The 25,112-nt window shown below is 42.6% G+C and overlaps 1 protein-coding gene across 2 annotated transcripts in view; it reads right to left on the minus strand.

The window, feature by feature from the left end:
• The window catches only part of LOC139542649 (5'-nucleotidase domain-containing protein 2-like), a 34,468-nt gene extending 10,528 nt beyond the window's left edge, over window positions 1–23,940 (minus strand). For both annotated transcript variants that reach the window (XR_011668534.1, XM_071348336.1), the window contains exons 1-7: window positions 23,429–23,940; window positions 16,311–16,495; window positions 16,121–16,195; window positions 15,960–16,015; window positions 14,847–14,940; window positions 5,204–5,332; window positions 280–340 (exon numbers count right to left, since the gene is read on the minus strand). Coding sequence is in view for 1 of the 2 variants with exons in the window: in XM_071348336.1 (XP_071204437.1) it covers window positions 280–340; window positions 5,204–5,332; window positions 14,847–14,940; window positions 15,960–16,015; window positions 16,121–16,195; window positions 16,311–16,495; window positions 23,429–23,795 (967 nt within the window). In the remaining variant the exon portion in view is untranslated. The remainder of the gene's footprint in view (window positions 1–279; window positions 341–5,203; window positions 5,333–14,846; window positions 14,941–15,959; window positions 16,016–16,120; window positions 16,196–16,310; window positions 16,496–23,428) is intronic.
• Between the last annotated feature and the right edge of the window lie 1,172 nt (window positions 23,941–25,112).

Genomic DNA, 25,112 nt, shown 5'->3' on the forward strand with positions numbered 1-25,112 from the left:
TGCACTTTAAAGTATGTTAGTAACATTTTATCAATTATCTTGACTTCCACTTGGCCATGGTTTTCTGGCTTAAAAAATAGGCTTTTTTACCTAATCATAACCCGAAAACTATTATCTGCAGGGTGAATCAAGGGTGAATTTTTATATAGGGGATTTTCGCACTATTCAGTTTGAGAACCTGCAAACTGGGTGTGGGTGACATAGGAAGCATCCGATACAAACATATTTGAGATTTATGTCTAGAAGCAAATATTTTAAAAACATAATAGTATATCTCACCCAAGTCTTGCATTATCCACTTGTACATGTAGCCTTTGATATGCACCATTCCAATGGCATCCTTAGGAAAATAAACACAGTGGATAAGCAGTTGAGCTGACTGCTTTCTTTCACCGAGTATGCTTATATACAGTCATCTTGCTCAAGGTTTAAATACATTCTTGACTCGACTTCTGCATTTACACTTTTGATGGCGTTCTACGCCTATCTAAAAGGACATTTAACCAGACCCGTTTTTTCAACATGGTTCTCTTCTCTCTCTTGGGAGAGAACATTCATTGAATGTTGCATAGTGTGCTATAAACAGCTAGCATCCCTGGAATCTTGCCACTCACATACTGTACTTCTGTAACTGGGAAGTACAGTTTGTTCAGAACCAATCATAGACATTCTGAATCAGCAATTTTACAAAACAAGGCATGTATTAGCCTTCTCAACCATACCACAAAAAAGGAACCAAAGGGAGTGACATATATAGGGCAAGTAATCAAGGAGGTGATGGAGTCCAGGTGAGTGTCATAATGCTCGTAACGATGGTGACAGGTGTGCGCCATAACGAGCAGCCTGGTGACCTAGACGCCGGAGAGCGAGCATACTTGACAGTACCCCCTCCCTGTTGCGTTCAGCTCCAGCCGCAGGACACCAACCACAGGGACAATCCCGTGGATCAGGAGCGGACTGGTCACCTCCGCCAAGGCACAGAAACCTGACGAACCGGCTGAGGCGTGAGAGCCTGGCGATCCGGTTGAGGCGTGAGAGCCTGGCGATCCGGTTGAGGCGTGAGAGCCTGGCGATCCGGTTGAGGCGTGAGAGCCTGGCGATCCGGTTGAGGCGTGGGAGCCTGGCGATCCGGTTGAGGCGTGAGAGCCTGGCGATCCGGTTGAGGCGTGAGAGCCTGGCGATCCGGTTGAGGCGTGAGAGCCTGGCGATCCGGTTGAGGCGTGAGAGCCTGGCGATCCGGTTGAGGCAAGGAAGCCTGGCGATCTGGCTGAGGCATGAAAGCCTGTAGCGGCTCCCGGATCCAACGTCATTCCACCTGACACAAAAAAGAAAAACACCCCCTGATGCTTCCCGTAGGTGAGGCGTTATTCTGTAACGATGTGCGCTGAGAGTCGGGAAGCAAGTTCAGGGAGTGAGTGTTTTAATAAATAAACCCACCATAATACAAAATAAGAACAATGAAGGCATGACACAGGAACAGAAACAATGACCCCTGGGGAAGGAACCAAAGGGAGTGACATATATAGGGCAGATAATCAAAGAGGTGATGGAGTCCAGGTGAGTGTCATAATGCGCGTAACGATGGTGACAGGTGTGCGCCATAATGAGCAGCCTAGTGACCTAGAGGCCGAAGAGGGAGCACACGTGACAGTCATTAATTTGTATGTTTTTGTACGGTCTTAAATCGCACAATTTTACATCTAGCTATGTTTGGTGCAGTATTTTAAGTAAAATAATTTGCATGAAAACTATTAGTGCACTGCAGACTGCATCGAGTCAGCTGCTGTTGCCCTCTGGACTGATTTGAGAACTTGTCTACAACTTATTTATTAGCAAGCTGCCAAACTACTGTAAATAAAGCACAAGCTTCATTCTGTTTATCAGTGCCAAAACCCAGTAGCTAGCAAAATGTAATCTCTGTGTTTGTCAATAAAGCTAGCTAGTAGCTAGCAGGCACATTGAGCAGGCATGCTACGTTAGCTAAATCAAATCAAATCACATTTTATTGGTCACATACATATATTTAGCAGATGTTATTGCTGGTGTAACGAAATGGATGTGTTCCTAGCTCCAACAGTGCAGTATTATCTAACAATTCACAACAATACATACAAATCTCAAAGTAAAGGAATGGAATTAAGAAATATCTAAATATTAAGATGAGCAATGTTAGAGTGGCATTGACTAGAATACAGTAAAATACAGTATGTAAACATTATTCAAGTGTCCAGTGTTCCATTATTAAAGTGACCAGTGATCCCATGTCTATGTATATAGGGCAGAAGAGTGGCTATTTAATAGTCTGATGGCCGTGAGATAGAGACTGAAAAACAGATTATTGGTCCCATCTTTGATGCACCTGTACTGACCTCGCCTTCAGTGGGGTGAACAGCCTATAGCTCGGATGATTGTCATCCTTGATGATCGTTTTGACCTTCCTGTGACATCGGGTGCTGTTGGTGTCCTAGAGAGCAGGTTCTGTGCCCCCGGTGATGCGTTGGGCAGACCGCACCACCCTCTGGAGAGCCCTGCTGTTGCGTGCAATGCAGTTGCCGTACCAGGCGGTGATACAGCCCGACAGGATGCTCTCAATAGTGCATCTGTAAAAGTTTGTGAGGGGCCAAGCCGATTTTCTTGAGCCACTATTTCTGAGGGTGGACCATTTCAGTTTGTCAGTGATGTGTACGCCGAGGAACTTGAAGCTTTTCACCTTCTCCACTGCGGTCCTGTCGATGTGGATAGGGGTGTGCTCCCTCTGCTGTTTCCTGAAGTCCACGATCAGCTCCTTCGTTTTGTTGACATTTAGGGAGAGGTTATTTTCATGGCACCACTCCGCCAGGGCCCTCACCTCCTCTCTGTAGGCTGTCTCATCCTTGTTGGTAATCAGGCCTGTCGTCTGCAAACTTGATGATTGAATTGGAGGCGTGCATGGCCACGCAGTCATGGGTGAACAGGGAGTACAGGAAGGGGCTGAGCACGCACCCACGTGGGGCCCGTGTTGAGGATCACCGTAGTGGAGGTGTTGTTTCCTACCTTCACCCCCTGGGGGCGGCCCATCAGGAAGTCCAGGACCCAGTTGTACAGGGCAATGTTCAGACCCAGGGCCCTGAGCTTAATGCTGAGCTTGGAGGTATTATGGTGTTGAAGGCTGAGCTGTACTCAATGAGCAGCATCCTTACATAGGTATTCCACTTGTCCAGATGGGATAGGGCAGTGTGCAGTGCGATGGCGATTGCATCGTCTGTGGATCTATTGGGGCGGTATGCAAATTGAAGTGGATCTAGGGTGTCAGGTAAAGTGGAGGTGATATGATCCTTTACTAGCCTCTCAAAGCTATTCATGATGACAGAAGTGAGTGCTACGGGGCTAAATGCAAATTTACAGTTTTGTCATTTAGCAGACGCTCTTATCCAGAGCAACTTACAGGAGCAATTAGGGTTAAGTGCCTCAAATCAAATTATATTGGTCACATACACATGGTCAGCAGATGTTATTACGAGTGTAGCGAAATGCTTGTGCTTCTAGCTCCGACAGTGCAGTAATATCTAACAAGTAATCTAATAATTCCACAACAACTACCTAACACACACAAATCTAAGTACAGGGATGGAATAAGAATATATACATAGAAATATATGGATGAGTGATGACCGAGCGGCATAGGCCAAGATGCAAACGATGGTATAAAATACAGGATATACATGTGATATGAGTAATGTAAGATATGTAAACATTATTAAAGTGGCATTGTTTAAAGTGATTAGGGATCCATTTATTAAAGTGGCCAGTGATTGGGTCTCAATGTAGGCAGCAGCCTCTCTGAGTTAGTGATTGCTGTTTAGCAGTCTGATGGCCTTGAGATAGAAGCTGTTTTTCAATCTCTCGGTCCCAGCTTTGATGCACCTGTACTGACCTAGCCTTCTGGATGGTAGCGGGGTGAACAAGCAGTGGCTCGGGTGATTGTTGTCCTTGATTATCTTTTTGGCCTTCCTGTGACATTGGGTGCTGTAGGTGTCCTGGAGGGCAGGTAGTTTGCCCTCGGTAATTCCGACAGGATGCTCTCAATTGTGCATCTGTAAAAGTTTGTGTGGGTTTTAGGTGACAAGCCACATTTCTTCAGCCTCCTGAGGTTGAAGAGACGCTGTTGCGCCTTCTTCACCACACTGTCTGTGTGGGTGGACCATTTCAGTTTGTTCGTGATTTGTACACTGAGGAACTTAAAACTTTCCATCTTCTCCACTGTCGATGTGGATAGGGGGGAGCTCCCTCTGCTGTTTCCTGAAGTCCATGATCATCTCCTTTGTTTTGTTGACGTTGAGTGAGAGGTTGTTTTCCTGACACCACACTCCCGAGTGCCCTCACCTCCTCCCTGTAGGCTGTCTCGTCGTTGTTGGTAATCAAGCCCACTACTGTTGTGTCGTCTGCAAACTTGATGATTGAGTTGGAGGCATGCATGGCCACGCAGTCATGGCTGAACAGGGAGTATAGGAGGGGGCTGAGCACGCACCCTTGTGGGGCCCTTGCTCAAGGGCACAGACAGATTTACCTAATCGGCTCTGGGATTCAAACCAGCGACATTTTGTTTACTGGCCCAATGCTCTTAACCACTAGGCTACCTTCCGGCCCAAATCATCTTTTCAAGTCACTGGCGAGTGGCAAAGTGCTTCGGTGCCGTAACAGCTTCCCTAAATTTCTCAAATGTCAGTTTTAGAAGATAGTGACTTAATGACCAAAATGTTGCTATATAGACTAGACTAATATTGATGCAACATTGGCCGTTTTCAACCAGAGAAGTTGGTTTTTGAGTTCAGCTGCCCGTTAAACGGAATGAGAAGATTAAATAGTATGCATCTTTTTCATTAAGGGGGAATGAAAGAGCTTTTGGCTCACTGACCGACCGGCACAGCAATGTTACATGTTAAAATCACATTCCCAACTGCCTTGCACACTGGTAGACAAAAGGACCATTCACAGATATTGATTTTGGTGCAACTACTTATGAGCTAGGATGCAGCAATCAACTAAGTTAGTTACATTATTTAAGTCAAAAAGCATTTTTTGTTAAAAGCCTCTATTTCCAGAACCAGTTATTTGCCCACATTTTCAAAGCTGGTTTCAGTTTGAATGTCTCAATTAAAATACAGTACTTTCTTTGGAATCAAGTTTGTCAGAATGTGGGTGTTTTGTTGCCGAATGTACTCACGGAAACGTCTTTGTAGAGATGACCAGGATCATATTCAATGTCATTGGAGTTGAAGTAGTCATTGGCAGCAGCCAGGAGAGTCATCTCTGGGATGGAGAAAACATCCATGAACTGCTTCATCACAGGACCCTGTAAGATAACGTTAGCTCAACGGGATAGAAGACAAAGCTGAGCCTCAGCAAGAAAACAAACAACAAATCTGATGATTAAAAATGATTACAAATGATTTAGCCTATAACAGATCTTAATATAGATCTAATCCTTGTGTGAAATTAGTGGGATGACAATCTAACACAAATACCATCTTATTCTAAACCAAGTTAGACATATTCATGCACTCCAGTCAGTTAATTGCTTTTTATTCCCGTAATACAGTAGGAGCCGAACACTGACCATTAGGTTAGTAGGCAATTTTATGAAGTGGGCAAATAAACTCAACTTCACCCAAAGCTCTGAGGTAACAAGATTTACAGAGCAATAATGGAGTGGGACCATATATGTTTCTACAGTAGCTGGCCTTAGGTCTCCATAGGACTGATTAAAATAAAATGTGGTGAAGAGCAGGTCATGGACATGCTTGACACGGTAAAGCTTGATATTTACAGTGCATTCGGAAAGTATTCAGACCCCTTCACTTTTTCCACAGTTTGTTACGTTACAGCCTTATTCTAAAATGGATTGAATAAGAAATATTCCTCATCAAGCTACACACAATACCCCGCAATGACAAAGGGTAAACAGGTTTATAGATATGTTTGGACATTTATTACAAATAAAAACCACAAATACCTTATTTACATAAGCATTCAGACCCTTTGCTATGAGACTCGAAATTGAGTCCATGTGCCATGGAATAGGTACATCAAAAATATCTTCCCAATTATTTTTCAATCTATATGGCACAGCTGTCAATTATTTGGGCCTAAAATGAAACTCTTTCATTTATCACAATGTTCTTTATCCAATTTTGGTCTTTAATGCAGGGCCAACAGACAAGTTCCTTACTTTCCCCCCCCTTCCGCTTGTCTCTTCCATTTTTGCGGTAATTCTGCAATTAGTTGGTTATAATTTTGGGTAGAGCAGACATTTCCATATATTTTTGTTAGCTGCATGTGTGACATATCTCCACCAGTCCTATTTATGATATAATTGACAAAGATTCTTTTTTTATAATAATTTTTTTTTAAGTATGTTTTTTATCAATTAGTATATTTGAGTTTAACCACAATATTTGCTGTATTATTTGTTCTGTCTTTTCTGGTGGATTAAACTGAAATTACAATCAACTTTCTATGGCTTGTTTTAAAAATAAATTGTTTTAAAAATCTCTTCTCGTGAAGAGAGGGAAGGATGCCGTTACAGAACCACCCACCAATCTCGGACCAAGCAGCGTGGCTACGGGCAGCAGCAGCGGCCCACTACACAGGACTCCTGGACATGGGAGGAAATTTTGGAGGGAAAAGGACACTGGGCTCACATTGGAGAATATCGTCGCTCTCGTGAAGAGATGGAGGCAGCTAAAGCCCAGGAGCGGTGGTATGAGGAGGCAGCACGGAAGCGTGGCTGGAAGCCTGAGAAGAAACACCAAACATTTCTTGGGGGGGGGGGGGGGCCCACTTCCCATGCTTACCGTGGAGAGCGGGAGTACGGGCAGACACCGTGTTATGCGGAAGAGCGCACGGTGTCTCCTGTACGTGTGCTTAGCCCGGTGCGGTACATTCCAGCTCCACGTATCGGCCGGGCTAGAGTGGGCATTGAGCCAGGTGCCATGAAGCCGGCTCAACGTGTCTGGTCTCCAGTGCGTCTCCTCGGGCCGGCATACATGGCACCAGCCTTACGCATGGTGTCCCTGGTTCGCCAACACAGCCCAGTGCGGGTTATTCCACCTCCCCGCACTGGTCGGGCTACGGGGAGCATTCAACCAGGTAAGGTTGGGCAGGCTCGGTGCTCAAGGGAGCCAGTACGCCTTCACGGTCCGGTATATCCGGCGCCACCTTCCCGCCCCAGCCCAGTACCACCAGTGCCTACACCATGCACCAGGCTTCCAGTGCGTCTCCAGAGCCCTGTTCCTCCTCCACGCACTCTCCCTGTGGTGCGTGTCTCCAGCCCAGTACCTCCAGTTCCGGCACCACGCCTCCTGTGCGTCTCCAGAGCCCTGTACGCACTGTTCCTTCTCCCAGCATTCGCCCCGAGGTGCGTGTCTCCAGTCCGGTACCACCAGTGCCGGTACCACGCACCAGGCCTATAGTGCGCCTCGAGAGTGCAGTGTGCCCTGTTCCTGCTCCCCGCACTAGCCTTGAGGTGCGTGTCTCCAGTCCGGTACCACCAATTCCGGCACCACGCCTACTGTGCGCCTCAGCAGGTCAGAGTCGGCCGTCTGTCCAGCGCCGTCTGAGCTGCCTGCCTGCCCAGCGCCGTCTGAGCTGCCTGCCTGCCCAGCGCCGTCTGAGCCATCCGTCTGCCCAGCGCCGTCAGAGCCGCCCGTCTGTCCCGAGCCGTCAGAGCCGCCCGTCTGTCCCGAGCCGCTAGAGCCGTCCGTCAGTCAGGAGCCGCCAGAGCCGCCAGCCAGTCAGGAGCCGCCAGAGCCGCCAGCCAGTCAGGAGCCGCCAGAGCCTCCAGCCAGTCAGGAGCCGCCAGAGCCGCCAGCCAGTCAGGAGCCGCCAGAGCCGCCAGCCAGTCAGGAGCCGCCAGAGCCGCCCTCCAGTCATGAGCTGCCTCTCTGTCCGGAGCTACTTCTCTGTCCTGAGCTACCTCTCTGTCCTGAGCTACCTCTCTGTCCTGAGCTACCTCTCTGTCCTGAGCTACCTCTCTGTCCTGAGCTACCTCTCTGTCCTGAGCTACCTCTCTGTCCTGAGCTACCTCTCTGTCCTGAGCTACCTCTCTGTCCTGAGCTGTCTCCTCAATTTAGTGGGGACCTTGGTGAGGATGCCTAGGCCAAGGTCGGGGGCGAGGGTTGCCACTCAAAGGACGCTAAGGAGGGGGACAAAGACAATGGTGGAGTGGTGGCCTCGTCCTGCGCCGGAGCCGCCACCGCGGACAGATGCCCACCCAGACCCTCCCCTTGAGTTTTAGGGGTGCGTTCAGAGTCCGCACCTCAGGAGGGGGGTACTGTCACGTCCTGACCATAGTGCTTATGTGTTTTGCTTGTTTTAGTGTTGGTCAGGACGTGAGCTGGGTGGGCATTCTGTTGTGTGTCTAGTTTGTCTGTTTCTGTGTTCGGCCTAATATGGTTCTCAATCAGAGGCAGCTGTCAATCGTTGTCCCTGATTGAGAATCATATATAGGTGGCTTGTTTTGTGTTGGGATTTTGTGGGTGGTTGTTTCCTGTCTCTGTGTTTTGTCTGCACCAGAAAGGACTGTATCGGTAAGCCACGTTTGTTATTTTGTAGTTTGTAAGTGTTCACGTGTTCGCCTGTCATTAAATATGTTGAACACGGAATACGCTGCGTCTTGGTCCGATCCCTGCGACACTCTCTCTTCTCGTGAAGAGAGGGAAGGCTGCCGTTACACTGACGCCTTTTGTGAGAGGTCTATTGCTTAAATATTACATAATTTCTGCCCACCGAAATCATATTCATCATATAAATAGGCCCGTTTAATTTTGTCTGGCATGCCTTTCCAAATAAAATTGTATATTTTCTGCTCATATAATTAAAAAACAGGTCGCTAGGTGTAGGGAAGACCATAAGCAAATAGGTAAACTGGGATATGACTAAAGAGTTAATCAGGGTGAGTTTTCCACAAATAGACAGATATTTTCCCTTCCATGGTAGCAAAATCATATACATTTTGGTAACTTTCTATTAACATTTATTGTAGTAAGACAATTTCTTTCTTTCGGGATATGTACAGTCGTGGCCAAAAGTTTTGAGAATGACACAAATATTAATTTTCAAAGTCTGCTGCCTCAGTGTCTTTAGATATTTTTGTCAGATGTTACTATGGAATACTGAAGTATAATTACAAGCATTTCATAAGTGTCAAAGGCTTTTATTGACAATTACATGAAATTGATGCAAAGAGTCAATATTTGCAGTGTTGATCCTTCTTTTTCAAGACCTCTGCAATCTGCCCTGGCATGCTGTCAATTAACTTCTGGGCCACATCCTGACTGATGGCAGCCCATTCTTGCATAATCAATGCTTGGAGTTTGCCAGAATCTGTGGGTTTTTGTTTGTCCCCCCGCCTCTTGACGATTGACCACAAGTTCTCAATGGGATTAAGGTCTAGGGAGTTTCCTGGCCATGGACCCAAAATATCGATGTTTTGTTCCCCGAGCCACTTAGTTATCACTTTTGCCTTATGCAAGGTGCTCCATCATGCTGGAAAATGCATTGTCCGTCACCAAACTGTTCCTGGATGGTTGGGAGAAGTTGCTCTCGGAGGATGTGTTGGTACCATTCTTTATTCATGGCTATGTTCTTAGGCAAAATTGTGAGTGAGCCCACTCCCTTGGCTGAGAAGCAACCCCACACATGAATGGTCTCAGGATGCTTTACTGTTGGCATGACACAGGACTGATGGTAGCGCTCACCTTGTCTTCTCTGGACAAACTTTTTTCCAGATGCCCCAAACAATCGGAAAGGGGGTTCATCAGAGAAAATGACTTTACCCCAGTCCTCAGCAGTCCAATCCCTGTACCTTTTGCAGAATATCAGTCTGTCCCTGATGTTTTTCCTGGAGAGAAGTGGCTTCTTTGCTGCCCTTCTTGACACCAGGCCATCTTCCAAAAGTCTTCGCCTCACTGTGCGTGCAGATGCACTCACACCTGCCTGCTGCCATTCCTGAGCAAGCTCTGTACTGGTGGTGCCCCGATCCCGTAGCTGAATCAACTTTAGCAGACGGTCCTGGCGCTTGCTGGACTTTCTTGGGCGCCCTGAAGACTTCTTCACAACAATTGAACCGCTCTCCTTGAAGTTCTTGATGATCTGATAAATTGTTGATTCAGGTGCAATCTTACTGGCAGCAATATCCTTGCCTGTGAAGCCCTTTTTGTGCAAAGCAACGATGACGGCACGTGTTTCCTTGCAGGTAACCATGGTTGACAGAGGAAAAACAATGATTCCAAGCACCACCCTCCATTTGAAGTTTCCAGTCTGTTATTTGAACTCAATCAGCATGACAGAGTGATCTCCAGCCTTGTCCTCGTCAACACTCACACCTGTGTTAACGAGAGAATCACTGACATGATGTCAGCTGTTCCTTTTGTGGCAGGGCTGAAATGCAGTGGAAATGTTTTTGGGGGGAATTCAGTTCATTTGCATGGCAAAGAGGGACTTTGCAATTAATTGCAATTCATCTGATCACTCTTCATAACATTCTGAAGTATATGCAAATTGCCATCATACAAACTGAGGCAGCAGACTTTGTGAAAATTAATATTTGTGTCATTCTCAAAACTTTTGGCCACGACTGTATACCGAGTATGTCCACATCACCATCAGACCATTTTATTAGTAAACTACATGATAATATTAAAGTTTACTTTTTTAATGATCCAATACGTAATATATAAAAAAACATATCATAATTTGGTTGCAATCCATAGCGGTTTTGAGGCTGTGGAGGGATCAAAATTGTGGATTTAAAAGAAAGCATGAATCATCAGCATACAATGACACCTTTGTTTTTAAGCCCCTGATTTCTAACCCCTTGATATTATTGTTGGATCTGATTTTAATAGCTAACATTTCGATGGCCATAAATAGATATGCCAATAGTGGACAACCTTGTTTTAATCTTCTTGACAGTTTAATAGTTTCTGAGAAGTAACCATTATTTGCTATTTTATACCTAGGGTTACTATACATAACTTTAACCCATTTTATAAGACATTATCCAAAATTGAAAGTCCTATAGGGCGGTGCACAATTGGTCCATCGTCATCCGGGTTAGGCCGTCATTGTAAACTGACTTGCCTAGTTAAATAAATAAAAAATATACAGTAGACCCATAAAACAGATAAGGACTTCTCCTTAATGTATGGGTCACTCAGGTGGGTGTCAAGGGTTGGGGACCGTTCCATCATGATAGGACAATAAATAACTAAACTATATTTATAATTTATTCTAAAATGTATATCCAATATCTGCAAAAAAAATGAAAGCTCCCTTTCACAACCCCTGCTCGCAGACACACATAGCGCCCTGATATTCGCAACCATTTTCATTTTTCAATCACCTAATTCAACACTTTTTCCAAACACAAAAACACACATAACGCCTTCAATCACAATACACCAGGACTTACCCAGAATACTGTGCCTTCTATGTCCTGTGTTTGCTGTGTTTTTATCCCTACCATGTTGATTCTGAATACTTCTGTGTTCCAGTTCCTTATATTTGAAGATTTGTCTTCATCTTTTTCTTCTTTTTTTCCCACAATCCCTACCATGGATAGTATTGGGTGTTTCATTATTCGACTCCTCTATGGAAATTTTGTTATATTTAGAATAGCCATAGAGTAGTCTTGGTGTCTCGGAACATTTGGTTATCAATATACAGTTTATCGACTACGAGAGCTACACGTTTCCCTTTTAAGAGTGGGTACAGAACTTTACGCCGTTCTGCAATTTCCTTCGGGAACTGATCATTAATGCAAGTCTTTTACGCAGGCTTTTAACCATTATTTTATCTTTAAAGACTGCAAATTTGGCAACAATTGCAGAAAAATCCACGGATTTTCAAACATATCGTGCGTTCAGAAAGTATTCAGACCCTTTGACTTTTTTCCACATTTTGTTAAATCACAACCATATTCTAAAATGTATCAAATTGACGTTGTCCCTCTTCAATCTACACACAATACCCCATAATGACAAAGCAAAACTGCTTTATATAAATGTTTGCAAAATGAACAACAAAAATACCTTATTTACATAAGTATTTAGACCCTTTGCTATGAGACTTGACATTGAGCTCAGGTGCATCCTGTTTCCATTGATCATCCTTGAGATGTTTCTACAACTTTATTGGAGTCCACCTGTGGTAAATTCAATTGATTGGACATAATTTGGAAAGGCAAACACCTGTCTATATTAAGTCCCACAGTTGACAGTGCATGTCAGTTCAAAAACCAAGCCATGAGGTCCGTAGAGCTCCGAGACAGGATTGTGTTGAGGCACAGATCTGGGGAAGGGTATCAAAACATTTCTGCAGCATTGAAGGTCCCCAAGAACACATTGGCCTCCATCATTCTTAAGTGATGGCCGCTCTGCCAAACTGAGCAATCAGGGGAGAAGAGCCTTGGTCAGGAAGGTGATCAAGAACTCGATGGTCACTCTGACAGAGCTCCAGAGTTCCTCTGTGGAGATGGGAGAACCTTCCAGAAGGACAACCATCTCTGCAGCACTCCACCAATCAGGCCTTTATGGTAGAGTGGCAAGACGGAAGCCACTCCTCAGTAAAAGGCACTTGACAGCCCACTTCTAGTTTACCAAAAGGCACCTTAAGACTCTCAGAGCATGAGGAACAAGATTCTCTGGTCTGATGAAACCAAGATTGAACTCTTTGACCTGAATGCCAAGCCTCACGCCTGGAGAAAACCTGGCACCATCCCTACGGTGAAGCATGATGGTGGCTGCATCATGCTGTGGGGATGTTTTTCAGCGGCAGGGACTGGGAGACTAGTCAGGATCGAGGGAAAGATGAACGGAGCAAAGTACAGAGAGATCCTTGATGAAAAACTGCTCCAGAGTGCTCAGGACCTCAGACTGGGGCAAAGATTCACCTTCTAACAGGACACCGACCCTAAGCACACAGCCAAGACAACGCAGGAGTGGCTTCGGGACAAGTCTCTGAATGTCCTTGAGTGGCTCAGCCAGAGCCCAGACTTAAACCCAATCAAACATCTCTAGAGAGACCTGGAAATAGCTGTGCACCGACACTCCCCATCCAACCTGACAGAGCTTGAGAGGATCTGCAAAGAAGAATGGGAGAAACTCCCCAAATACAGGTGTGCCAAGCTTGTAGCGTCCTACCCAAGAAGACTCAAGGCTGTAATCGCTGCCAACGGTGCTTAAACAAAGTACTGAGTAAATGGTCTGAATACTTATGTACATTTGATATTTCCATTTTTTATTTTTAATACATTGGCAAAAATGTTTAAATACCTGTTTTTTCTTTGTCATTATGTGCTATTGTGGTTAAATTGATGAGGGGGAAAAAACAATTTAATCCATTTTATAATAAGGCTGTAATGTAATAAAATTTGGAAAATGTGAAGGGGTCTGAATACTTTCTGAATACACTGTATATTCTATTTTAGTGTCTCCGGTCCTTATTTTTCAGTTAACCTTTTCATACGAGTTCCAAATATCTCTAACGGTCGCCCCAGTGTGAGTTGTTTTATGCACGTGATGTCAGAATGCAATCACTGTTCCAAAATGTGATTATAACGCAACAAGACAGTTAACACGCGCTTCATGCTAATTATGTTTCAACTTGTCAATTTCAAATTATTTTCTAACAAGTTGTATTTTCTAACAACAGTTTGAATTGAGCTGTGTTCCGCCTCCTCATTAATCAAGTATCAGATCAAGTATGCAGACATTTGCGCAGTCTTGCACAAATTGGAACATTTTGGTTTTCCTTACAAATAATAACTTTGGACATGCGTTCCTATCAAAGTAAGTTCCTTATTTTCTCTATATTGTGTTGTCGTTTCTACTGTAGGCGCATACAATATGTATGTATGTATCTATGTATGGGGTATAATGTACTTACAGTTTTATTCACAGTACCGGTGACAAATAATGTATTCCGATTATTGCATAGATTGTAATGGACACCTATGATGTGTGTAAAATACTTTTTTGAAGGTTGTACTGTTTATAATGAGCTAATGCTAAGCTATTTGCCAGCTATGTGTGGCGCCATGTTTGTTGACATTATACAATGCATTCTGGGTGTCACCTAAACGTCTGTCAGACCAAAGATGTTATAATGAGGCGAAGGAATGGTTCACTCATCTTTCAGGTAATCTTCCGGAAGTGAATGAAGGGAAGTGAATGATCGTAGACAACACACCCCCTTCAACATGCATACTATAAACAGACCAAACTCATCTTGTCTCCTTGTATTATCTTTGGTTGACGTGAATAATCAAACATGCCGGTGAGCACAAACTACCCATCGTCGGATTACTTTTGATTTCCAGAAAGTGTTTCACACAATTATTTTGATCAATGGTGACCTCACCCATGATGTGATTAATTATAAATAATAATTGCTATTAGCTAATTCATATTGTAGTTTCTGTCAGCCGAGAGTTATAAAAATATGACCCCTTGTGTTACGTCAATCTTTCCTCACTTAGCGCTAGAAAAATGCAGCCTACATTTTCTGGTTTGGATGATTGTGTTATGCTGTAGCTACTTCTGTGAATGTCTGAACATTGCATGCAAAAATAAACTGCTCACATTCTGGAAATAACTTTGTAAGGACTGTGTTTGTGCAAAATGTTTCTGTGAAAAACAGTGTGGCCAGCTCAAATGCTGATTGTTGCGTCATTCGAAACTGGACGTTAAAAATAAGCATTCTAATCACACTGGTTTGAGTATACGCTCCAGGGGCCACTGTAGAATGATCACACTCATTTGTTGGTATGTGTGAAAAGGTTAAGGTAGAAGAATGTAAGTAATGACCTTTCCATAGAAGCCACTGACTTCCTCAAGAGGGACATGGTTAGTTCCACCGTAGAGCTCCAAAACCTCCTCATCTGGGACAGGATTCAGACCCCTGTGAGAATCAACATCTCTCATTATGGTCTCTCTATTACATAATTGAATACATTACATACCAATAGCAAAGAGTATTGTTATTAGAAAAAACGTTGTGCACAAAACTCAACAGAAGCGGGAGGGTGGAGAGAACAGGACGAGCAGAGCGGTAAAATCAATAGACAGTGTGAACATCGTCCTGATTCTAGTTTGGCTGGTGGTGCACTCGGTAGCTAGCAAGATTTGATAGGACTCCGATACTTCAAATGAATGAGTCTCAGTCAGTTATGTTTAGTATCTGCATAGTTAATACCATCAGTAGCAAGCTACTGTTGCTAGTAACTTCAAGAATAATAAATATACACTTTTGAGCACCCTCCAAAAAGTTATACTTTTCAACAGCGCACCTTGAAAAAAAATGTAAATTCTCATCTCCCTCTCTTTCAACATCGGAAAATACACCTCCAATGACAGTTCTGGCTTTTGCATTGACTGTATGCTATCAGGATGGTCCATACCTCCAATCATCTTTGCTAATAACGATGTTTCCAGAAGTGGATAAATTGGTCTAATTTAGCATGTTTGGTAAAGCCTCAACCCTTAGCTAACTCTTCATATTCAAATGAGCTCGAAAATGTTTTAATAAGGACAAAATGTTTTGTGTGACTACAGCACCAGCCAAAAAAGCAAAAATAGACACGTTGTAATTGAGCGGAGTGTCAAAGAGGACAGAGCGTTCACTGCCCGCCCGGCATCAGTTGGGTCATTATCATTCAAAACAAAGCATTCTAAAATAAATTGCACGCACGCCTAAAGTTATTCTTATTTCATTGTGTTACTATTTTTCCTTAAGTTTATTCAGCAATTTTTTCTTACTTACTTTTTAAAAACTCTGCATTGTTGGTTAAGGGCTCATAAGTAAGCATTTCACGGTAAGGTCTACTACACCTGTTGTAGTTGGCGCATGTGACTAATAAAATTTGATTTGGTGAGTTTAGGCCTTTAGTTTCCCATATATTCCCCCAGCAAGTGTCTCACCTGTATACAGTCCCCAGCTGAATGTAATGGAAGGCATCAATTTTCATCAACAGTCCCTGCATGAAAAATTATAATTTTATTGCCTGAACTACCATTTCCTCTAATTTCACTCTCAAACTTTGAATGTTTATAAGCTTTTATACACCCATAAAAACACTTACCTTCTGAATGTCATAGTGGAGACCACGAGCAGCGAAGTTGGGAATATAGTCATACTTGCTAATGCCCTCTGGATACTGTTAGGGGAATTAAAAATAACAATTTAAATTCAATCAAACAATAAACAACGTGCACAATGACCATTTGTATGAGGATATGAGGCAAACAGCATCACATTTCCATCAAACTAACCTTGTAGTGTTTGACAAGGAAGTCTCGAGCTGTATTGTAGATCATTGTATCAAGAGTGTTGGAGTACAAAGCGAGCGTGTAGTCATAATCAAAGCCATAGATTTCCACTTTGTCCAAGTCAACCTCATTGTTGGCATAGATGGTGGAGGGGTTCAGTAAGTTACATACACCTGGAGGAATCAAATCTGCAGAAAAGGAGGGGGAGACATTACACAAAAATAAAAAATCTAACATGATCCAGCTTCATGATTTGTCTTCAATGCATTGTGTGGATAATCTAAAGAGCCTGGGCTTACAATTTTGAGCAGTAAGTGGTCTATTGTTCAAAATGACCAAAGATGTACAGTTGAAGTTTGAAGTTTACACACACCTTAGCCAAATACATTTAAACTCAGTTTTTCACAATTACTGACATTTAATCCTAGTAAAGATTCCCTATATTAGGATAGTTAGGATCACCACTTTATTTTAAGAATGTGAAATGTCAGAATAATAGTAGCGAGAATGACTTATTTCAGCTTTTATTTCTTTCATCACATTCCCAGTGGGTCAGAAGTTTACACACACTCAATTAGTATTTGGTAGCATTGCCTTTAAATTGTTTAATTTGGGTCAAACGTTTTAGGTAGTCTTCCACAAGCTTCCCACAATAAGTTGGGTACATTTTGGCCCATTCCTCTTGACAGAGCTGATGTAACTGAGTCAGGTTTGTAGGCCTCCTTGCTCGCACACGTTTTTTCAGTTCTGCCCACACATTTTCTATAGGATTGAGGTCAGGGCTTTGTTATGGCCACTCCAATACCTTGACTTTGTTGTCCTTAAGCCATTTTCCCACAACTTTGGAAGTATGCTTGGGGTCATTGTCCATTTGGAAGACCCATTTGTGACCAAGCTTTAACTTCCTGACTGATGTCTTGAGATGTTGCTTCAATATATACACCTAATTTTCATTCCACATGATGCCATCTATTTTGTAAAGTGCACCAGTCCCTCCTGCAGCAAAGCACCCCCACAACATGATGCTGCCACCCACGTGCTTCAAGGTTGGGATGGTGTTCTTCGGCTTGCAAGCCTCACCCTTTTTCCTCCAAACATAACAATGGTCATTGTGGCCAAACAGTTCTATTTTTGATTCATCAGACCAGAGGACATTTCTTCAAAAACTACGAACATAGAAGCCAGACGGCTTTTTTATGGCGGTTTTGGAGCAGTGGCTTCTTCCTTGCTGAGTGTCCTTTCAGGTTATGTCGATATAGGACTCGTTTTACTGTGGATATGGATACTTTTGTACCTGTTTCCTCCAGCATCTTCACAAGGTCCTTTGCTGTTGTTCTGGGATTGATTTGCACTTTTCGCACCAAAGTACGTTCATCTCTAGGAGATAGAACGCGTCTCCTTCCTGAGCGGTATGACGGCTGCGTTGTCCCATGGTGTTTATACTTGCGTACTATTGCTTGTACAGGTGAACGTGGTACCTTCAGGCGTTTGGAAATTGCTCCCAAGGATGAACCAGACTTGTGGAGGTGTACAATTTATTTTCTGAGGTCTGTCTCCCAGGCTGCGTGCCGGTCTTGACAGCCAATCGCATGCAAGGAACAAAACAGCTAGTTTGGCTAGTCTTGTGAGCTAGTCTTGTGAGCTAGCTAGTTAGCTCGGTAGTCTTGTTAGGTAGCAAGCTAGCTTGTTATGGCAGGTAGTCTAGTGGTTAGAGAGTTGGACTAGTAACCGAAAGGTTGCAAGATTAAATCCCGAGCTGACAAGGTAAAAAGCTGTCGTTCTGCCCCTGAACAAGGCAGTTAACCTAACCCACTGTTCCTAGGCTGTCATTGAAAATAAGAATTTGTTCTTAACTAACTTGCCTGGTTAAATAAAGGTTAAAAAAAATTGCAATCACCCATGTGGTTATAACCAATGAGGAGATGGCATGTGGGTATCTGCTTCTATACACCAATGGGAGAGGCAGGACTTGCACTGCGTTCAGCGTCACAAATAAAACTGACTTATATTTTAGCGCTTGGCAACGCAGACACTCGTTGGCACGCGCGAGCAGTGTGGGTGCAATGATTGAATAACATGTATGTCTACAATTATTTTGCAAAGCACGCGACACGAGTGGTGTGGTCAGCATGTTAGGTTAAATCTAGATTTGGTCATTCCTGAATTATGAATAATTTAAAAGGTGCAATATGGAAAAATCGCTCTGCCATTTCCTGGTTGCTGAAATTCTAATAGTTAGCCTAATTTCAGTTTGTGAAAACAAGCACTTAAGAGTGTAGAAAATCATTGTAGCATGTAAACCGCTGTGAAATATATTTGCAACAACCAAAAATATTGTACAGTATTTCAGCTGTTTGAAGGTGGTGTTCAAAACCAAAGGTTAAAGATGCAAAAACGAAACTTAAGAACAGGAAGCATAGAAATAGCAAACATAGAACAGATCTACAGCTTTTTAGACTTACTTTCAATAGTTTTTTTTTTTTAAATTTACCCTTTATTTAACTAGGCAAATCAGTTAAGAACAAATTATTATTTACAATGACAGCCTACCAGAAGGCAAAAGGCCTCATACATTTAAAATATAGGACAAAACACGCATCACAATAAGAGACATAACAACATTACAACACACAGGGGCAGAACCTGTTTTTAATTCTCATTTTCTTTATGGGCGTGTAGTTGTTAACGATACCACTGAAAATATAAAAAAGAAGGTCCAAGCGTCTTCGACAGAAGGGATCAAGCTGATTCTATACCAATTGAGAGAGGCCAGATCATGAAGGAAGGATTGCTCATTCAAGTTTATTAATGAGCATGTCTATGACAAGTCAGGACAGGTCGTTTCACAGAGCAGCCATTACGAACACAGGCTGTAAAATAGTGATCACTAAGGTCATTACAGAAAACAACAGACTGATACCTATCAGGATTATTTGTAAGGATAACATCAAGGAGAGTAGCCTTTTCTGGGTGTTTGAAGTCATACCTTGTGGGATTGCTAATAATCTGAGAAAGATTTAGGGAGTCCCATTGCTTTAGGACTTGGTCAGGTGGTTTAAGCACGTCCCAGTTTAGGTCACCTAGCAGGACAAATTCAGACTTAGCGTAAGGGGCCAGGTACAGGCCAGTGCTGATGGTGGCCGATAACACCCAGCAACAGTCAACAAAGAGTTATTTGAAAGTTTAATGCGCAAAACCAGCACATCAAATTGTTTGGGGACAGACTTGGTGGAGACAACCGAGTACTGAAGGTGTTCCTTGGTAAAGATTGCCACTCCACCAACTTTGGAAGATCTGTCTTGCCGAAAAAGGTTATATGAGGATGACAGATCTATAACTCAAATTTCTATGTACATTTGGTCGGGTTGCCCAAAAACTTTCATATTGCAGCTTTAATGTAACAAATCAAACAAAATAATGTTATAGAAGGTAAAGTAAAAATTTGAACTGGTCCGTCAATGCATAGCCTAGGCTATATATTTCTTTATGTTTATCACGCAGCACTAATTTCTAGTCAAAATGACAAATGAGTAATGCCAAATTATCTAAAACAATTGGAGGTGGTTATGGTAGAGAAATGAACATTCAATTCTCTGGCAACAGCTCTGGTGGACATTCCTGCAGTCAGCATGCCAATTTCACACTCCCTCAAAACTTGAGACATCTGTGGCATTGTGTTGTGACAAAACTACACATTTTAGAGTGGTTGTTTATTGTCCCCAGCACAAGGTGCACCTGTGTAATGATCATGCTGTTTAATCGGCTTCTTGATATGCCACACCTGTCAAGCAGATTAATTATCTTGGCAAAGGAAAAATGCTCACTAACAGGGATGTAAACTAATTTGTGCACAAAATTTGAGAAATAAGGTTTTTGTGCATATGGAACATTTCTGGGATCTTTTATTTTAGCTCATGAAACACGGAATCAACACTTTACATACCCTACATTACTCATCTCATATGTATATACTGTACTCTATACCATCTACTGCATCTTGCCTATGCCGTTCTGTACCATCACTCATTCATATATCTTTATGTACATATTCTTTATCCCTTTACACTTGTGTGTATAAGGTAGTAGTTGTGGAATTGTTAGGTTAGATTACTTGTTGGTTATTACTGCATTGTCGGAACTAGAAGCACAAGCATTTCGCTACACTCGCATTAACATCTGCTAACCATGTGTATGTGACAAATAAAATTTGATTTGATTTGATTTTGATTTACATGTTGTGTTTATATTTTTGTTCAGTATAGTTTACATGTTGGCAACAATCCTTTGATTCTACGCAAACCCCGCCTGTTCTGCTCTAAGGTTGCACACGCATCAGTTTTGTTGCTAAACAACCCACCCACCAATACACATTCAGTTGGCAAAAAAACATACATGTTTTAGGCAAGTAGCCTAGAAAAGAGAAGGAAGGAAAGTGCTGCTCGGTTACACAATAGGTCTTTGTAAATAGAAGGTCATCTTTGGTAAAAGGGTATAATTGGATTTTAAAAAGCAAGAAGGATCAAGACACTTCATATTTGTATGACATTTTCAATGTAACAAATGGTTTTTTTTAAATGACACGTTTGGCAGCATGGCCTTCTTCGGGAAGTACAAAGATACAGTGATGTCTTTTGAACAAATTATGTTCCAATCAACCCTGATTTTATGTATTTATTAGCCACCAGATCCGACCCTCTTGCTTACAGCTGCAATAGGGTCCGACAGCATTCCTCTGTATATTAAGACACCGCAAAGCCGGCGCGAGGTATGACTCGGGAAAATTTACCTCAATCCAGGGATGAGAAATGTCTTGTGCTCTGAATTGTCCCATTATACCAACTGTTAGACCAAAAAGAATGAACAACTGCTTGTTTAAGTAAACTACTGTTTTTGTCCTCATGCTAACTAGCAGTAGCAACAGCAACCATTATGGAATGGCACATCTTGTTGAACAACAAGAGCCAGGGTTGCCATGTCTGCGGTTTTCCTGAAAATTGGGCTACTTGTCGCGGGTGAAAATGTATTGGTCGCGGATTTATGGGCTACTTCTAAATTGCATGGCAATTAAAAAATATATATATATTTCACTGTGACCTGCTGCTGCAGACTATCAGGCAGTCTGTTTCTGAGTGAGTGAGTGAGTGAGTGAGTGAGTGAGTGAGTGAGTGAGTGAGTGAGTGAGTGAGTGAGTGAGTGAGTGAGTGAGTAGGGCCTGAGGGGTGTGTATGTATTGAGACTGAGCGCTGCAGCAGACAGCTGAGTCAAGTGAGTGAGAGGAGATAGAAGAGCACATGCGCACATCCTGAAACGTTTTACCAGTTGTAGGTAGGCTATTTAGATTGTCATTACGGTGACACCTATTTCCAACCCTTTTTCCATAAAACATATTAACGCACTATAACTGATTGCGCATCAATAAATAACAGTGACAAAGCACAGGAAATGCCTTTAGACGCTCTAGAGCGCATTAGATCAATTTGCTTGGAGGTGGTTTAAACTGCATTCTAATGTTGACTTTGCTAATGGAAAACCATATTAAGCAAAGGGTTTCATGCATGCTCAGTTCTTGGGTTTCGAGCACTGCGCGAGTGGAAATTTGAAATGGCAGTTATGGAAGTCCCTTGCGTGCTTCTGTTATGGGGAAAAGTCCACAACGAAACTGACATAAAATGTGGATAATGATACATTTGCATCTGTTGGCTATCAATTTCTATGCAGGCTACTGTAGCCTACCATTTTATAAAATAAATATACTGAAATGACAATATCACTGGAGCCATTGCAAATCAATTTGTGCCACTTGTGTTGCCTACCTGGAGTTGGCAAACACATTTAATAAATTGCCTATAACTTCAGTTTGTTGCTGTTATAGCCTTGTGTTATTATGCAATTGTTAATGGGTAGTTTAGTTACTGAAATTGGAAGTTATCAATTGTGATCATGGTCACAGTTCTATCACAATTGCCGTTCAGCTGTTTTTAGAATGCATTAGATTGAAGGTAACAGCCAGTCAGATCAGTTAATATCCATATTATGAATATTTTATTAAGTGATTGAAATTACGAACACATCTTCAGTAGCCTATTCCAGCAGGCTATTGGGCAATGGAAGCACTTCTTACCACTAAATCTCCTCGCTATTCATGTTGAATGAATTAGTCTGTCAATTTGAACTAAGCAAGCTGTTAAATCATGAATCTTATATCTTGCCTAGGCTACTGTGTAGGCTATTTGAAATGAGAATTAAGCCTATCGGGGGCTATAGGCTACCTGCATCTAGCTAACCAAACCATAGCAAAATTGAATTACAATCATAAACCCAGGTTTTAGTCAGTAGGCCTAGCCTATGCCTAATGAAAAGACAAGTCAATCTCCCAAATAGGCCATTTATAATGGATTGTAGTCTTAATTAACATCTGGCACATAATAACGACACAACTGCCAGAAAATAGCCTAAAATTTGTTTTTTTTAAGTTTAAAAAGGGTGAATTATCTTTTCTCTCTAAATTATTTTATTAGTCACATTAGCTCCAAATATTAATTATTTTGATGGAAAACCTTATTTTGCTTCTTATGGTCTTTAGAAGTTAAGTCGAGATTCATTCTCAATTCGCTCAATAGCGCTATGGAGAAAGTGTTTATTGGCTAAATATGGCAACTCCCCTCTTGCTGCTGTAAAAAAACATTTAGGCTAGTTTTCAAGCCTTGTGGTTGGGTTTTGAGTAGTCATTGGGCTACACATTTTTGCTAGACCTGGCAACCCTGACAGGCTGTTCGGGCTAACACTGCCATTTCAAAATGGCTGCTGTGCCTTCTGCTACCTAGCATTATGACAAAAAGGACAGGTTTCAGGACAAAACAGAAGTTGTTCAATCTTCGAAGTGTTCGAAGTGTAACAGTTGGGATAATGGGATAACGGGACAATTCGGAGTACAACACATTTCTTATCTCTGGAATGAAGCTCATTTTCTGAGCCTTATCTTACACCAGCTCTGTGGTGTTTTAATAGGCTATAAACAGTAATGCTGTCTAACCCTAGTGCAGCTGTAAACAAGCAGGTCAGATCTGCTGGCTAATATTCGATATATTAGGCAAGCTTTAACATTACATAAAACATCTTACCGTGCACAAGTCGTTTCATCTCATTATACCTTGACCAAAGGTACATCTTGGAGTCAATCTTGGGTGCCGTAGTGAATGCCCTTTCAGAAAACGTCGGCGACACCTCCTTAAATTTCTTGCCCGCGACTTGTCTGTGATTTGCGGGTGATGGAGAAGTTGGGATGGCTGGGGACCCTGTAGCCTGGATACCTGAATTTGATCCACAACTTTGACCATTTTCGCAGCATTTTCCTATCTGGTTGGTCGGACCTCTAGATGCCACGTTACCATAAGACGCAACAGATGTTTTTAAAACCCTGCAAAGCGAAGCTGCCTTACTTTTCTGCAATAACGCATGGCTAAACTTTCTTATTTTTTGACAGGACATTACTACCTGGCATTTATCAGAGTATCTCCAGAACGTTATCTAATTCAAACCTAAATGTAGGCTACAGTTGATACAGTAGCAACTGAGTCAGATGCACAAGGAAGACAGTATATCATCAACAAAGACTAGGCTATCTATATACTGAGACGAGTCTCAATGTTCTAACAAAGAGAGCAAAGGAGGCGGGAACAGGCGGGAATATTCTAGCCAATGAGAGGGCAGATTCGCATGTAAACAACTTCACCAACGTAGCCAGGGACACATTCATTTGAAAAACGTTCTTGGTTTTTCAGATAGAAATTACATCAAGATAGCCTACATTATTCCTTATGTCAGATAGAAATATTCTATATTGAACAAACATGCCTATCTGAACTTTCCAAAATGTTGCTTCCTGCTGAACATGCCCCAGGCATAAAATAAACCCTGAAACTAGATTCCCCACATTCTGTTAGGGGGATGTTCTCTTCTGCACTGTTCAACCAATCCAGTAAATGTGAAGGAGGAGTTAAAATAGAGTGTTGCCACAGAGTTTCTAAACCCAGAGGCACAGCATTGTGAGACATCAATAATCACTTGCGAAACAGACCAAGCAGACCAGGCAGGGATTTGAGAAGTCAATGAGAGAAGTGAACAAGTAAATCAAATCAAATTGTATTTGTCAAATGCGCCGAATACAACAGGTGTAGACCTTACCGTGAACTGCTTACTTACAAGCCCTTAAACAACAATGCAGTTTTAAGAAAATAAGAGTTAAGAAATGATTTACTAAAGTAAAAAAAAGAACACAATAAAATAACAATAACGAGGCTATATTACAGGGAGTACCAGTACCGAGTCAATGTGCGGGGTACAGGTTAGTCAAGGTAATTGAGGTAATATGTACATGTAGGTAGGGGTAAAGTGACCATGCATAGATAATAAACAGTGAGTAGCGGGGGGTGGTCACACAATGCAAATAGTCCAGGTAGCAATTTTATTAATTGTTCAGCAGTCTTGGGGGTAGAAGCTGTTAAGGAGCCTTTTGGACCCAGACTTGGCGCTCCGGTAGCGCTTGCCATGCGGTAGCAGAGAGAACAGTCTATGACTAGGGTGGCTGGAGTTATTTTGGGCCTTCCTCTGACACTGCCTAGTATAGTCGGTGTCAGAGGTCCTGGATGGCAGGAAGCTTGGTCCAGTGATGTACTGGGCCGTACGTACTACCCTCTGTAGCATCTTATGGTCGGATGAAGAGCAGTTGCCATACCAGGCAGTGATGCAACCGGTCAGGAGGCTCTCGATGGTGCAGCTGTAGAGGTTTTTGAGGATCTGGCGACC

Source organism: Salvelinus alpinus, chromosome 17, assembly GCF_045679555.1.
Source record: "Salvelinus alpinus chromosome 17, SLU_Salpinus.1, whole genome shotgun sequence".
Classification (NCBI taxonomy): Eukaryota; Metazoa; Chordata; class Actinopteri; order Salmoniformes; family Salmonidae; genus Salvelinus; species Salvelinus alpinus.